General features: G+C 37.9%; 1 protein-coding gene across 1 annotated transcript in view; it reads right to left on the reverse strand.

Moving 5' to 3' along the window:
* The window catches only part of GUCY1A2 (guanylate cyclase 1 soluble subunit alpha 2), a 500,240-nt gene that overhangs the window by 434,328 nt on the left and 50,928 nt on the right, over positions 1 to 14,984 (reverse strand). The window contains exon 2 of the mRNA XM_070384284.1: positions 13,261 to 13,322. Within this exon, the coding sequence (XP_070240385.1) occupies positions 13,261 to 13,322 (62 nt within the window). The remainder of the gene's footprint in view (positions 1 to 13,260; positions 13,323 to 14,984) is intronic.

The following is a 14,984-nucleotide window of genomic DNA, read 5'->3' on the forward strand; positions in this document are numbered from 1 at the left end:
CTATCAGCTGACTTTTCAGAAAAAAACCCTGCAGGCCAGAAGGGAGTGGCAGAATAAATTTAAAGTGAGGAAAGGGAAAAATCTACAGTCAAGATTGTTCTACCCAGCAATGATCTCACTCAGATTTGATGGAGAAATCAAAAACTTTACAGACAAGCAAAAGTTACAAGAATTCAGCATCAGCAAACCAGCTTTACAGCAAATGCTACAGAAACTTCTCTAGGAAGGAAACAACAGAAGCAAATGACCCACAAAAACAAACCCAAAACAATTAAGAAAATGGCAATAGGAACATACATATCATAATTACCTTAACTGTAAATGAATTAAAAGCCCCAACCAACAGACACAGACTGGCTGAATAGATAGAAAAGCAAGACCCATGTATATGCTGCCTTCTTGGTGGTGGTGGTCAATCATTAAGTCATGTCCAAGTCTTGGCCATTCCATGGATTATAGCATACCAGTATCTCTAAGTGACTCTCAAGAGTCTTTCCCAGCACCACAATTTGAAAGCATCAATTCTTTGGCACTCAACCTTCTTTAAGGACCAGTTCTCACAACTGTACATGACTATCAGAAAAACCATAGCTTTGACTATATGAACATTTGTCAGCAAAATGTTGTTGTTGTTCAGTCATTAAGTCATGTCCACCTCTTTGTGACTACATGGAAAGCAGCACACCAGACTTTCCTGTCTTCCAGTATCTCCCGGAACTTGGGCAAATCCATGTGCATTGAGTCAGTGATGCTTACTAACCTTCTCATCCTCTGCCATCCCATTCTCCTTTGCCTTTAATCTTTCCCAGCATCACAGTATTTTCCAATTAGCTGGATCTTTGCATCAGGTGGCAAAAGTTTGGGAACTTCAGCTTCAGGATTAGCCCTTCCAAAGAATATTCAGGGTTGATTTAATTTAGTTTTTACTGGTTTGATCTCCTTGTATTCCAAGGTATTCTCAAGAGTCTTCTCCAGCACCACAATTTGAACATATCACTCCTTCAGCATACAACCTTTTTTAAGGTTCAATTCTCACATCCATACATGACTACTGGAAAAACCATAGCTTTGACTAGACAGACCTTTGATGGCAAAGTGATGTCTCTGCTTTTTAATATGCTGTCTAGGTTTATCAGAGCTTTCCTTAAAAGGAACAAGCATGGAATTTTAATTTCACGGCTGCAGTCACCATAAACTGATTTTGGAGCCCAACAAAATAAAATCTCTCACTGCTGCTGCTGCTGCTAAGTCACTTCAGTCGTGTCCAACTCTGTGTGACCCCGTAGATGGCAGCCCACCAGGCTCCCCGTCCCTGGGATTCTCCAGGCAAGAACACTGGAGTGGGTTGCCATTTCCTTCTCCAGTGCATGAAAGTGAAAAGTGAAAGTGAAGTTGCTCAGTCATGTCCGACTCTTAGCGACCCCATGGACTGCAGCCTACCAGGCTCCACTGCCCATGGATTTCCAGACAAGAGTACTGGAGTGGGGTGCCATTGCCTTCTCCAAAATCTCTCACTGCTTCCACTTTTTCCCCTTCTATTTGCCATAAAGTGATGGGACCAGATGCCATGATCTTAGTATTTTTAATGTTGAATTTCAAGTCAGCTTTTTCATTCTCCTCTTTCACACTCATCAAGAGACTCTTCAGTTCCTCTTCATTTTCTGCCATTAGAGTGGTATCATCCACATATCTGAGGTTGTTCTCCCAGCAACCTTGATTCCAGCTTGTGATTCATTCAGCACAGTTTTGCATGATGGTCTCTGCATATAAGTTAAATAAGCAGGGTGACAATACATGGCCTTGTCATAGTCCTCTCCCAATTTTGAACCAGTCAATTGTTCTATGTTCATTTTTAACTGTTGCTTCTTGACTGCATACAGGTTTCTCGGGAGACAGGTAAGGTGGTCAGGTATTTCTATCACTTTTAAGAATTTCCCACAGTCTGTTGTGATCCACACAAAGACTTGTATACAGTCAATGAAACAGCAGTAGATGTTTTTCTGGAACTCCTTTGCTTTCCCCATGATCTAACGAATGTTGGCAATCTGATCTCTGGTTCCTTTGCCTTTCCTAAATCCAGCTAGTACATCCGGAGCTCTCAGTTCATGTACTGCTGAAGCCTAACTTGAAGGATTTTGAGCATAACCTTCTAGTATGTGTAATAGGTACAATTGTATAGCAGTTTGAACATTCTTTGGCACTGCCCTTCTTTGGGATTGGAATGAAAACTAACCGTCTCCAGTTCTGTGGCCACTACTGAGTTTTCCAAACTTGCTGACATATTGAGTGCAGCACTTTAACAACATCATATTTTAGGACTTTAAATAGCTTAGCCGGAATTCCACCACCTCCACTAGCTTTGTTCACAGTAATGCTTCCTAAGGCCCGCTTGACTTCACACTCTAGCATGGCTGGCTCTAGGTGAGTGACCACATCATTCTGGTTATCCAGGACATTAAGACTTTCCTTGTATAGTCTTACTATGTATTCTTGTCACCTCTTCTTAATCTCTTTTGCTTCTGTTAGGTCCTTACCATTTCTGTCCTTTATCATGCCCATCCCTGCAAGAAATATTCCTTTGGTATCTCCAATTTTCTTGAAAATATTTCTAGTATTTTCCATTCTATTGTTTTCATTTCTTTGCATTGTTCATTTAAGAAAGTGTTTTTATCTCCCCTTGCTATTCTCTGGAACTCCGCACTCAGATGGATATATCTTTCCCTATCTCCCTTGCCTTTCTCTTCTCTTCTTTTTTCAGCTATTTGTAAACCTCCTCAGACAACAACTTTGCTTTCTTGTATTTTTTTTTTCTTTCAGATGGTTTTGGCCACTGCTTCCTATACAATGTTATAAACTTCTGCCCACAGTGCTTTAGGCACTCTGTCTACCTGATCTAATCTCTTGAGTCTATTTGTCACTTTCACTGTATAATCATAAGGGGTTTGATTTAGATCATACCTGAATGGCCTAGTGGGTTTTCCTACATTCTTCAACTTAAGCCTGGATTTTGAAATAGGGAGCTCATGATCTAAGCCATAGTCATCTCAGGACATTGTTTTTACAGATTGTATAAAGCTTCTTCATCTTTGTCTGCAAAGAACATAATCAGTCTGATTTGGGTGTTGACCATCTGGTGATGTCCATGTATAGTCACCTCTTGGGTTGTTGGAAAAGGGTATTTGCTATGACCAGCATATTCTCTTGACCAAACTCCGTTAGTCTTTGTCCTGCTTAATTTTGTACTCCAAGGCCAAACTTGCCTGTTACTTCAAGTATCTCTTGACTCCCTACTTTAGCATTCCAATCCCCTATGATGAAAAGGACATCGTTTCTTGATATTAGTTCTAGAAGGTGTTGTAGGTCTTCAAAGATCTGGTCAACTTCAGCTTCTTTGATATCAGTGGTTAGGGCACAGACTTGGATTATTGTGATGTCGAATGATTTGCCTTGGAATTGAACCGAGATTACTCTCATTTCTGAGATTACAAATAAGCTCTCTTGTTGTTTATTTCAGACTCTTTTGTTGACTGTGAATGCTACTCCATTTCTTCTAAGGGATTCTTGCCTGCAGTAGTAGATATAATGGTCATCTGATATAAATTCTCCCATTCCCATCCATTTTAGTTCACTGATTCCTAACATGTCTATGTTCAATCTTACCGTCTCCTGCTTGACCACATCTATTTACCTTGATTCATTTGACTGAGCTACAAAGCCCCTTCATAGCCACAAAGCTGAGATTCATAAAGCAGATATGCTGCCTACCAGATCTACTTAAGATCTAGGGACACATTCAGACTGAAAGTGAGGCGATGGAAAAAGATATTCCATGCAAATGGAAATCAAAAGAAAATTGGATTAGCAATGCTCATATCAGCCAAAATATACTTTAAAATAAAAACTGTTTCAATGGATAAGGAATGGTACTACACAACAATCTAGGGATTAATTCAAGAATATGTAACAATTGTTTAAGTATTTATATAATTAACATAAAAGCACCTCAATACTTAAGCAAATGGTAACAATCATCAAAGGAAAAATGAACTTTAACATAAGAATAGTGGAGGGCTTTAATACCCCACTTACACCAATCAACAGTTATCCAGACAGAAAATAAATAAGGAAACACAAGCATCAAATGACACAATAGACCAGATAGATTCAATTGATGTTTTATAAGATATTCCACCCGAAAGTGGCAAAGTACACTTTCTTCTCAAGTACACATGGAACATGCTCCAGGATAGAACAAATCTTGGGTCACATATCAAGCCTAGGAAAAATTAAGGAAATTGAGATTTATCAAGCTTATTTTCCAACCATAATGCTACTACTGCTGCTAAGTCGCTTCAGTTGTGTCCGACTCTGTGTGACCCCATAGACCGCAGCCCACCAGGTTCCCCCATCCCTGGGAGAACGTCCCAAACAAGAACACTGGAGTGGGTTGCCATTTCCTTCTCCAATGCATGAAAGTGAAAAGGGAAAGTGAAGTCGTATCCGACTCTTAGCGACCCCATGGACTACAGCCCACCAGGCTCCTCCATCCATGGGATTTTCCAGTTAAGAGTACTGGGGTGGGGTGCCATTGCCTTCTCCAAACCATAATGCTATGAGACTAGAAATCGAACATAGGAAAAAAAGTTGTAAAAAAAACAAAAAACAACACATGGAGACTAAAAGTGTGCTGCTAAATAACCAAATGATCACTGAAAAAATTAAAGAAATGGTAAATATATAGAAACAAATGGTAAAGAAAACACAATGAATCAAAGCCTACTGGATGCCTCAGAAGCAGTTCTAAGAGTACAGTTTGTAGCCATTCACTGTCACCTCAAGAAACAAAAAAAAAAATCTCAAATAAACAATCTAACATTACACCTAAATTATCAACTAGAGAAAAAAGAACAAAGAAAATCCAAAGTCAGTAGAATTAAAGCATAAATATTAGAGCAGAAATAAATGAAATAAAAAAGAAGGAAACAATAGCAAAGACCAATAAAGGCAAAAGTTGGTTCTTTGAGAAGATAAATGATAGAACTTTAGCCCGAATCCTCAAGAAAAAAAAAAGGGAGAGAACACAAACGAATAAAATTAGAAATGAATAAGGAGAAGCTACAAATGACACTGTAGAAATCACACAAAGGATCATAAGAGATTACTATAAGCCATGACACACCAATGAAATGGATAACCTGAAAGAAATGGAAAAATTCTTCAAAAAGTACAACCTTCCAAGACTGACTCAGAAAGAATCAGAAAATGTAAACAGACTAATTACAAGTAATGAAATTGAAACTGTAAATAAAAAATCTTCCAACAAACAAAAGCTCAGGACCAGATGGCTTCAAAGGTGAATTCTATCAAACATTTAGAGAAAAGTTAACACTGATCCTTCTAAAACTTTTCCAGAAAAATTCAGAGGGAGGAACACTCTGAATTTATTTATTTATTCTACAAGGCCACCATCACCCTGTTACCAAAATCAGATGAGGATATTAGAAAAAAATAAAATTATAGACCAATGTCAGTGGTGAACATGGAGCCAAAAATCCTCAACAAAATACTAGTAAACAGAATCCAACAACACATTAAAAGGATTACACACTATAATCAAGTTGGATTTGTCCCAGAAATGCAAGAATTCTTCAGTATACACAAATCAATCAGTGATGCAGCATATGGTATGGGGAGGGAGGAGGGAGGGGGATTCCGGATGGGGAACATGTGTATACCTGTGGTGGATTCATGTTGATGTATGGCAAAACCAATACAATATTGTAAAGTAATTAACCTCCAATTAAAATAAATAAATTTATATTTTAAAAAATCATGATAATCATAAAAGATGCAGAAAAAGCTTTTAAAAAATTCAACACACATTTATAATAAAAACTCTCCAGAAAATGGGCATAGAGGGAACATCCATTAACATAATAAAGGCCATATACAACAAACTGACAGTAAATATCATACTCAACTGTGAAAAACAGAAAGCATTTCCCCTAAGATTAAGAACAAAACAAGGATGACCACTCTTATTACTCCTATTCAATATGGTTTTGGAAGTCCTCACCACAGCAATCAGAGTAGTAAAATAAATGAAAGGAATACAAATTGGAAAGGAAGAAGTATAACCATCATGTTTGCAGACGATATGTTACTATACATAGAAAATCCCAAAGATTCTACCAAAAATCTAATGGCCCTAACCAGTGAATTTGATAAAGTTACACTATACAAAATTAATTCACAGAAATCTCTTGCATTCCAATACACTAACAATAAAAGAGGAAAAAATTCTATTTCCCATTGCAACAACAACAACAAAAAACACCTAGGAATAAATCTTATTTTTTTGTTGTTGCAGTGGGATGAAGCTGGGGCTTCCCTGGTGGTTCAGATGATAAAGAATCTGCCGGCAGTACAGGAGACCCAGATTCGATCTCTGGGTCAGGAAGACACCCTGGAGAAAGGAATGGCTATACACTCCAGTATTCTTGCCTGGAGAATTTCATGGACAGAGGAGCCTGGCAGACTACAGTCCATGGGGTTTCAAAGAATTGGACATGACTGAGGGACTAACACTTCACTTTGCACTTTCAGGGATAAATCTATCTAAGGAAGCAAAAGACTTGTACTCAGAAAACTATAAAACACAGATAAAAGAAACCAAAGAGAACACAAACAGATGGAAAAAATACAGTGTTATTGAACTGGAAGAATGAATATAATACCCAAAGCAATCTACAGAATCAATGCAATTCCTATCAAACTACCAATGGCATTCTTCACAGAATTAGAACAAAAAAATTAACAATTTATATGGAAACACAAAAGACCCAGAATAGTCAAAGTAATCTTGAAAAAGAAAAATGGAGGTGAACGAATCAGCTTCCCTGTCTTCAAACTATGCTGAAAAGCTACAGTAATCAAAGCTGTATGATACTGGCACAAAAACAGAAATATAAACCAAAGGTACAGGATAGAAAGCCCAAAGATAAACCCATACACCTATGGTCAGCTAATCTATGACAAAGGTGACAAGAATATACAATGGAGAAAAGACAGCCTCTGGAGTAAGTGGTGCTGGGAAATCTGGACAGCAACATGTAAAATGATGAAATTAGAACACTACCTAACACCATGCACAAAAAATAAGCTCAAAATGGATTAAAGACATAAATTAAGACTGGACACTATAAAACTCTTAGAGGTAAGCATAGAGAAAACACTCTTTGACATAAACCAGAGCAAGATCTTTTTTTGACCCACCTCCTGAAATAATGAAAATGAAAACAAAAATAGACAATTGGGAACTAATTAAACTTAAAACCTTTTGCACAGCAAAGAAAATCATGAACAAGACAAAAAGACAACACTTAGAATGGGAGAAAATATTTGCAAATGAAACAACAGTCAAAAGATTAATCTCCAAAATATACAAACAGCTTATGGAGCTCAATCAAAAAAAATATCCAATCAAAAATGGGTGGAAGACCTAAAGAGACATAACTCAAAGAAGACATACAGATGGCAAAGAGGCCCATGAAAAGATGCTCAACATCACGAATTATTAGAGAAATATAAATCAAAACTACAATGGGATATCACCTTTCCACAGTCAAATGGCTGTCATCAAAAAAACGTACAAACAGTAATTGCCAGAGAGGGTACACAAAGAAGGGAACTCTCCCTTACACGCTGATTGTAAATTGGTACAGCCACTATGGAGAACAGTATGGAGGTTCCTTAAGAAACTGAAAATACAGCTACCATATGACCTTGTAATCCCACTCCTGGGATAAACATAGTCTGAAAGGATACAAGCACCCCAATGTTCACTGCAGCACTGTTTACAATAGGGTGTCAGCAAATGGTGACAAATGATTACATGGAAGAAACCTAGAAATCCACTGAGAGAGGAATGGATAAAGAAGATGTAGCACATGTATACAATGGAATATTACTCAGCCATTAAAAAGAATGAAATAATGCAACATGGGTGTACCTTGATTATCATACTGAGTGAAGTAAGTCAGATAGAGAAGGAGAAATATATCTATGACATCTCTTTTATGTAGAATCTCAGAAGAAACAATACAAATGAACTCATTTACAAAACAGACTTTGAGAACAAATGTATGGTTCCCAGCAGGGGTAGGATGGAAGGAGGGATAGTGGGTGAAAATGGCTACATGTATATCTATGGCTGAGTCCCTTTGCTATCCACCTGAAACTATCACAATATTGTTATTCAGCTATACCCCAATATAAAAGAAAAAAATTAAATAAATAAAAGGCAAAGAGGGTACTAGACAAGGAAATCATGACCCTTTTGTCTTCAGCAGCATGAGCACAAAAAAAGATAGTGAATAAAGGTACTTCAAATTCTCAGAGGGTAGCCAACACTTAAGCAAAAATAAGCTACTAGGTCTTAGAACCAGTAGGACATTAATATATCTCTTTATATGGAAGTCCTACACCCTGTCTGTTTTTTAAATACTGTGGCTGCACTAAACAGAACTAGGGAAAGACCATTTAGGCAATACACAGATTGAAGGGATAGTTAAGGGAGTTATTTAGATAAAGAGAACTCCATCCTACTAATAGAAAAAATAATTTTCTGCTGATTATAGAAATACAGTTTAGTTCTTTTTATCATATTTTTAAGATTCCCACTCCAACTTGCCACAAAGACATAGTTTAGTTCACAAATAAGACTACTTCATCAGTTATTTTTTGATTTCAAAATGGAGAGGGCATTCATAATTTTAGAACATAACTTGCATTTCATTACTGGTAGTTGTTGTTCAGTTGCTCAGTCACGTCCGACTCTTTGAACCCCATGCATTGCAGCACGCCAGTCTTCCCTGTCCTTCACCACCTCCCAGTGTTTGCTCAGACTCGTGCCCATTGGGTCAGTGATCCATCCAACCATCTTGTACTGTCATCTCCTTCTCCTGCAGTCATCTAGCATCATGGTCTTTTCCAATGAGTCAGCTCTTACCATCAGGTGGCCAAAGTATTGGAGCTTCAACTTCAGCTTCAGTCCTTCCAATGAATATTCAGGACTGATTTCCTTTAGGATTGACTGGTTTGATCTCTTTGCTGTCCAAGGGACTCTCAAGAGTCTTCTCCAACACCACAGTTCAAAAGCATCAATTCTTTCTCACTCAACCTTCTTTATGGTCCAACTCTCACATCCATACACGAGTACTGGAAAAATCATAGCTTTGACTAGACGGACCTTTGTCGGAAAAGTAATGTCTCTGCTTTTTAATATACTGTCTAGGTTTGTCATAGCTTTTCTTCCAAGGAGCAAGCATCTTTTAGTTTCATGGCTACAGTCACCATCTGCAGTGATTTTGGAGCCCCAAAAAAACAAAGTCTGTCACTATTTCCATTGTTTTCCTGTCTGCTGCTGCTGCTAAGTCAGTTCAGTAGTGTCCGACTCTGTGCAACCCCATAGACGGCAGCCCACCAGGTTCCGCCGTCCCTGGGATTCTCCAGGTAAGAACACTGGAGTGGGTTGCCATTTCCTTCTCCAATGCATGAAAGTGATAAGTGAAAGGGAAGTCGCTCAGTCGTGTCCGACTCTTCACGACCCCGGGGACTGCAGCCTACCAGGTCCTCCATCCATGGGATTTTCCAGGCAAGAGTACTGGAGTGGGGTGCCATTGCCTTCTCTGGTTTTCCTGTCTATTTGCCAACAAAAGATGGGACTAGATGCCATAATATTCAGGTTTTGAATGCTGAGTTTTAAGCCAGCTTTTATACATTCCTCTTTCATCTTCATCAAGAGGCTCTTCTGTATCTGCCACAAGGGTGATGTCATCTGCATATCTGAGTTATTGATATTTCTCCTAGCAGTCTTGATTCCACCTTCTGCTTCATCCAGCCTGGCATTTTGCATTTGAACAAAATTGGAACCAGTTTCTAATTTAGAACCAGTTTGTTCTTCTATGTCCAGTTCTAACTGCTGCTTCTTGACCTGCATATAGGTTTCATAGGAGGCAGGTAAGGTCTGGTATTCCCATCACTTGAAGAATTTTCTACAGTTTGTTGTGATCCACACAGTCAAAAGTTTTTTCATAGTCAATGAAGCAGAAGTAGATGTTTTTCTAGAATTCTCTTGCTTATTCTATGACCCAATACATGTTGGCAATTTGATCGCTGGTTCCTCTGCCTTTTCTAAATCCAGCTTGAACATCTGGGAGTTCTTGGTTCACGTACTGTTGAAGTCAGTTTACATACTGTTGAAGCCTGCCTTGGAAAATTTTGAGCATTACTTTGCTAGCATGTTAGATGAGTGCAATTGTGCAGCAGTTTGAACATCCTTTGACAGTGCCATTCTGTGGGATGGAATGAAAACTGAGCTTTTCCAGTCCTTGACCACTACTGAGTTTTCCAAATTGTGCAGGACTTTAACAGCATCGTCCTTTAGGATTTGAAATAGCTCAGCTGGAATTCCATCACCTCTACTTGCTTTGTTCGTAGTGATGCTTCCTAAGGCCCTCTTCACTTTGCACTCCAAGATTCCTGGCTCTAGGTATGTTACCACACCATCATGGTTATCTGGGTCATTAAGATCTTTTTTGTATATTTCTTCTGTGTATTTTGCCATTTCTTAATATCTTTTTCTTTTATTAGGTCCATACCATTTCTGTCCTTTGCTGTGCCCATCTTTACATGAAATGTTCCCTTGGTATCTCTAATTTTCTTGAAGAGATATCTAGTCTTTCCCATTCTATTGTTTTCCTCTATTTCTTTGCATTGTTCACTTAGGAAGACTTTCTTATCTCTCCTTGCTATTCTTTGGAACACTGCATTCATATGGGTATATCTTTCCTTTTCCCCTTTGCCTCTCACTTCTCTTCTTTTCTCAGTTATTTGTAAGGTCTCCTCAGACAACCATTTTGCCTTGCAGCATTTGTTTTTCTTGGGAATGGTTTTGACCACGACCTTCTGTACAATGTTACAAACCTCTGTCCACAGTTTTTTGGGCAGTCTATCAGATCTAACCCCTTAAATCTATTTGTCACTTCCACTGCATAATCCTAAGGAATTTGATTTAGGTCATACCTGAATGGCCTAGAGGTTTTCCCTACTTTCTTCAATTTAAGTCTGAATTTTGAAATGAGTTCACAGTCTGAGCCACAGTCAGTTCCTGGTCTTTTTTTTTTTTTTTTTTTTTTGCTTACTGCATAGATGTTCTCCACCTTCGGCTGCAAAAAATATAATCCATCTGATTTTGGAATTGACCATCCAAGTCCATGTACAGAGTCATCTCTTGTGTTGTTCGAAGAGGGTGTTTGCTATGACCAGCACATTCTCTTGGCAAAACTCTGCTAGCTGTTGCCCTGCTTCATTCTGTACTCCAAGGCCAAACTTGCCAGTTATTTAGGTATCTCTTGACTTCCTACTGTTGCATTCTAGTCCTCTATGATGAAAAGGACATCATTTTTTTGGTGTTATTCATTTTGATGTATGGTCATTGCAATATTAAAACATTTAATGACAATAAATATGGGGAATTCCCTGGTGTTCCAGTGGTTAGGACTCTGCACTTCTGCTGCAGAGGGCATGAGTTCAATCCCTGTTCAGGAAACTAAGATCCCAAATGTCAAGTCGCATTACTGATACTGTCATTAAAATATTAAAAAACATAATGATAATAAATATAAGAGTAAACAAGCATGTGGTGCTCACCATGTACCAGGAACTATTCTAAATACATTAACTAATTTAATCCAAACACCACACTTTGAAAGCAGCAAATAAAAGGAGAATGATTGCTTTATTTTAGAGTACATGGGAAGAGATTAATTTACATTATTTATCTCCATTAAAATAAAGCATTTAGACATTAGCCTCAAATTAAAAGCCATTCATGAGTTTAAGTAACGTTTTCCCTAGTACTGCACTCTTGAGGATTGATATGACGAAGTTTCAGGGCAATTTCCTTTGAAACGATACTTAATATACTAATCAAGCACTTAAAGTGTATGGCATTTTACTAGATACTGAGATTATTTTTTCACTATGCTTTCCTCCCTTCTGTTCTGTAGGGAAAAAAAAAATACAGTACATCCTAATAGCCAAAAATATGTTCTTGATCCCTATGGTAATGGCTATGACCCATAGTGTTATAGCCTTTAAAGAGATACCAGGATTTGAATCTTGACTCTCAGAAGTTCTTAAACCCCTACAAAGATAAACGTACATTGTACATTTAATTTAAATAGCTTGACTACATCAGAAAGTGAATTTAGGCTTTTGGATTTGCCAACTGCTTTCTGCCATAGCCAATCAAAGACAAACCTTTACACTTATTTGGAGGTTTCTGCTTACAAAATACTTTCATTAAAATTACCTCATTTAATAATGACAAATAATCCTTGATTTAGTTATCATCATCATCACTCTTTAAAACAGTAAAGTTACTTTTAAGTTCTATGTCCTAGTGAGGCCTTGAATTCCTGTCTCATAACCTTAAATCTTCTTACTTTACATCAGACCACACCACTTCAAAAAGAGGGGAACAAATAAAGGAAATTCTGTAGCACAGGTCTCTAACTAAACAAAACAAATACTTCTCACTCAACTATATTCAGCTTATAGTGATTTTGATTAAACTTGACTGAAGGATCCTAAAATTTCCTTTAAAGCCTTACCATATTACAAAGGCAAAATATGAAATTCAATGAATGAGAATGAGAAGCAAGAGCACAAGAAGGGAAAAAAGGAAAAAATAGCAAAAGGGATTTTATTAAAAAGGATTCAACACAAATAATCCTTTGACAGAAATAATCCCAATAAACACAGGACCCCTATGAGCCCCCACTCCACTCTAAGCATAACCACTATGGAATAAGGTTGGCTTGGGTGGCAGAAAACCTCATGTTCCACTACTACATTTGAGTAATTATTCTTTTTTAATTTAGTTATAGTAATTTATAATGTGTTAATTTCTACTATATGGAAAAGTGATTCAGTTACACATATATACATCCTTTATATATATATATATTATTTTTATTATGATTTATAACAGGATATTAAATATAGTTCCCTGTTCGATACACTAGGGCCTTGTTGTTTATCCATTCTGTATATAATAGTTTACATCTCCTAACATCAACTTTCCACTCCATCCCTCCCCCAACCCTCTCTCCCTTAGCAACCACAACTCTGTTCTCTATGTAGGAATTATCTTTAACTTGTTCCCAATAAAAACCAAAATCCAATTTTCCTTACCCAGTAACTTGGTGCTCATAATATTGCAGTGTCCTCTTGAGAGTCTGCTGTATCATCTGGGGCTACAGAATAATAATAATACATTATCAGCAAATCAGTGTCATCCCCATTCTGAGTATCATAAGCAGATATGTAGCTTCTGAATCATCTTATACGAATTTTCCCTTTACAATATCAACTCATTGTGAATTTTGCCATGTGTTTGCCCCACAAGAATATGAGACACTCGGTAATTACTCCGAATTTCCCAATTTCAAGTATGATAGCATTCCTTAGCCATATTTTCCCCAAAGCTTTTGTATCAGCTATTAAGTTCAAAGAAATGCTCATCGAGTACCTACAATAAACCTAGATATTGGGTAGGGGGGCAGTGGAGAAAGGGTGTTCTAAAGAAGAGTAATGCCCAGGTCAAGCCTGACTTTCTCAAGAGATCTCAAGCAATGGTTCCAGAGCCTCCTGGAGGGGCAAGAAATAGGATCTGCAGAAAATAACTAAGCAGCTCATGACTGAAGTTTATATCCCCACCTCTTCACAATAGCTGAACACAGAGTTTCCTAAACTCAGACCAAGAATTATTCCAAGACATATTTAGGCAATGAAGCCTCAACTTGCGAGTCTCAGACCTAGGGAGGCATGAGTGAAACAAAAACCTTAAAGCACAGGTTTTATTAACAAATTATAAGAACCAAATCCTCAGTGACAAGAGAGTGAATTTGTTAAATAATAAAAACCTTTAATCAATCAAGCAGGAAAAAAAAGCTTATCAAAACACTGAGCCATTATAGCCATGGATAAATTTTATATTTTCTTGGGCTCCAAAATCATGGCAGATGGTGACTGCAGCCATGAAATTAAAAGAATTTAAAAGAATTTAAAATTAAAATGGACAGAGTGAAGGACACAGAAGCTCGGCATCCTGCAGTCTGTGGGGTTGCAAAGAGTCAGACACAACTTAGTGACTGAACAACACAACAAAATGACTCTAACAGAGATCCTTCAAGGTATGAGGGCAGCATGGTAGTTTGGTAATCTCATGGTCTGCCACTAATTAGCTCCTTGGAAGAAAAGCTATGACAAGCCTGGACAGTGTATTAAAAAGCAGAGACATCACTTTGCCAACAAAGGTCTATCTAGTCAAAGCTATGGTTTTTCCAGTAGTCATGTATGGATGTGAGAGCTGGACCATAAAGAAGGCTGAAAGCTGAAGAATTGATGTTTTTAAACTGTGATCCTGGAGAAGTCTCTTGAGAGTCCCTTGAACTGCAAGGAGATCAAACCAGTCAATCCTAAAGGAAATCAACCCTGAATATTCACTGGAAGGGCGGATGCTAAAGCTGAAGCTTATTGGAAAAGACCCTGATGCTGGGAAAGATTGAAGGCAGGAAGAGAAGGGAATGACAGAGGATGAGAAGGTTGGATGGTATCACTGACTCAGGGAGCAAACTCAGGGAGACAGTGAAGGACACAGAAGCTAGGCATCCTGCAGTCCATGGAGTTGTAAAGAGTCAGACACAACTTAGTGACTGAACACCACCACAAAATGACTCTAACCCAGATCCTTCAAGATATGAGGGCAGCATGGTAGTTTGGTAATCTCATGGGCTGCCACTAACTAACTACACAAACCAAGGTAAATCTAAAAAAGGTAATCTGCAGGAGGATATAACACAATGCTGGTACTAAGAAGCAGTTAATAAATATCAGTTTATTTCCCATCTCTAATC

The sequence above is a fragment of the Bos mutus genome, chromosome 15, assembly GCF_027580195.1.
Source record: "Bos mutus isolate GX-2022 chromosome 15, NWIPB_WYAK_1.1, whole genome shotgun sequence".
NCBI classification, from domain to species: domain Eukaryota; kingdom Metazoa; phylum Chordata; class Mammalia; order Artiodactyla; family Bovidae; genus Bos; species Bos mutus.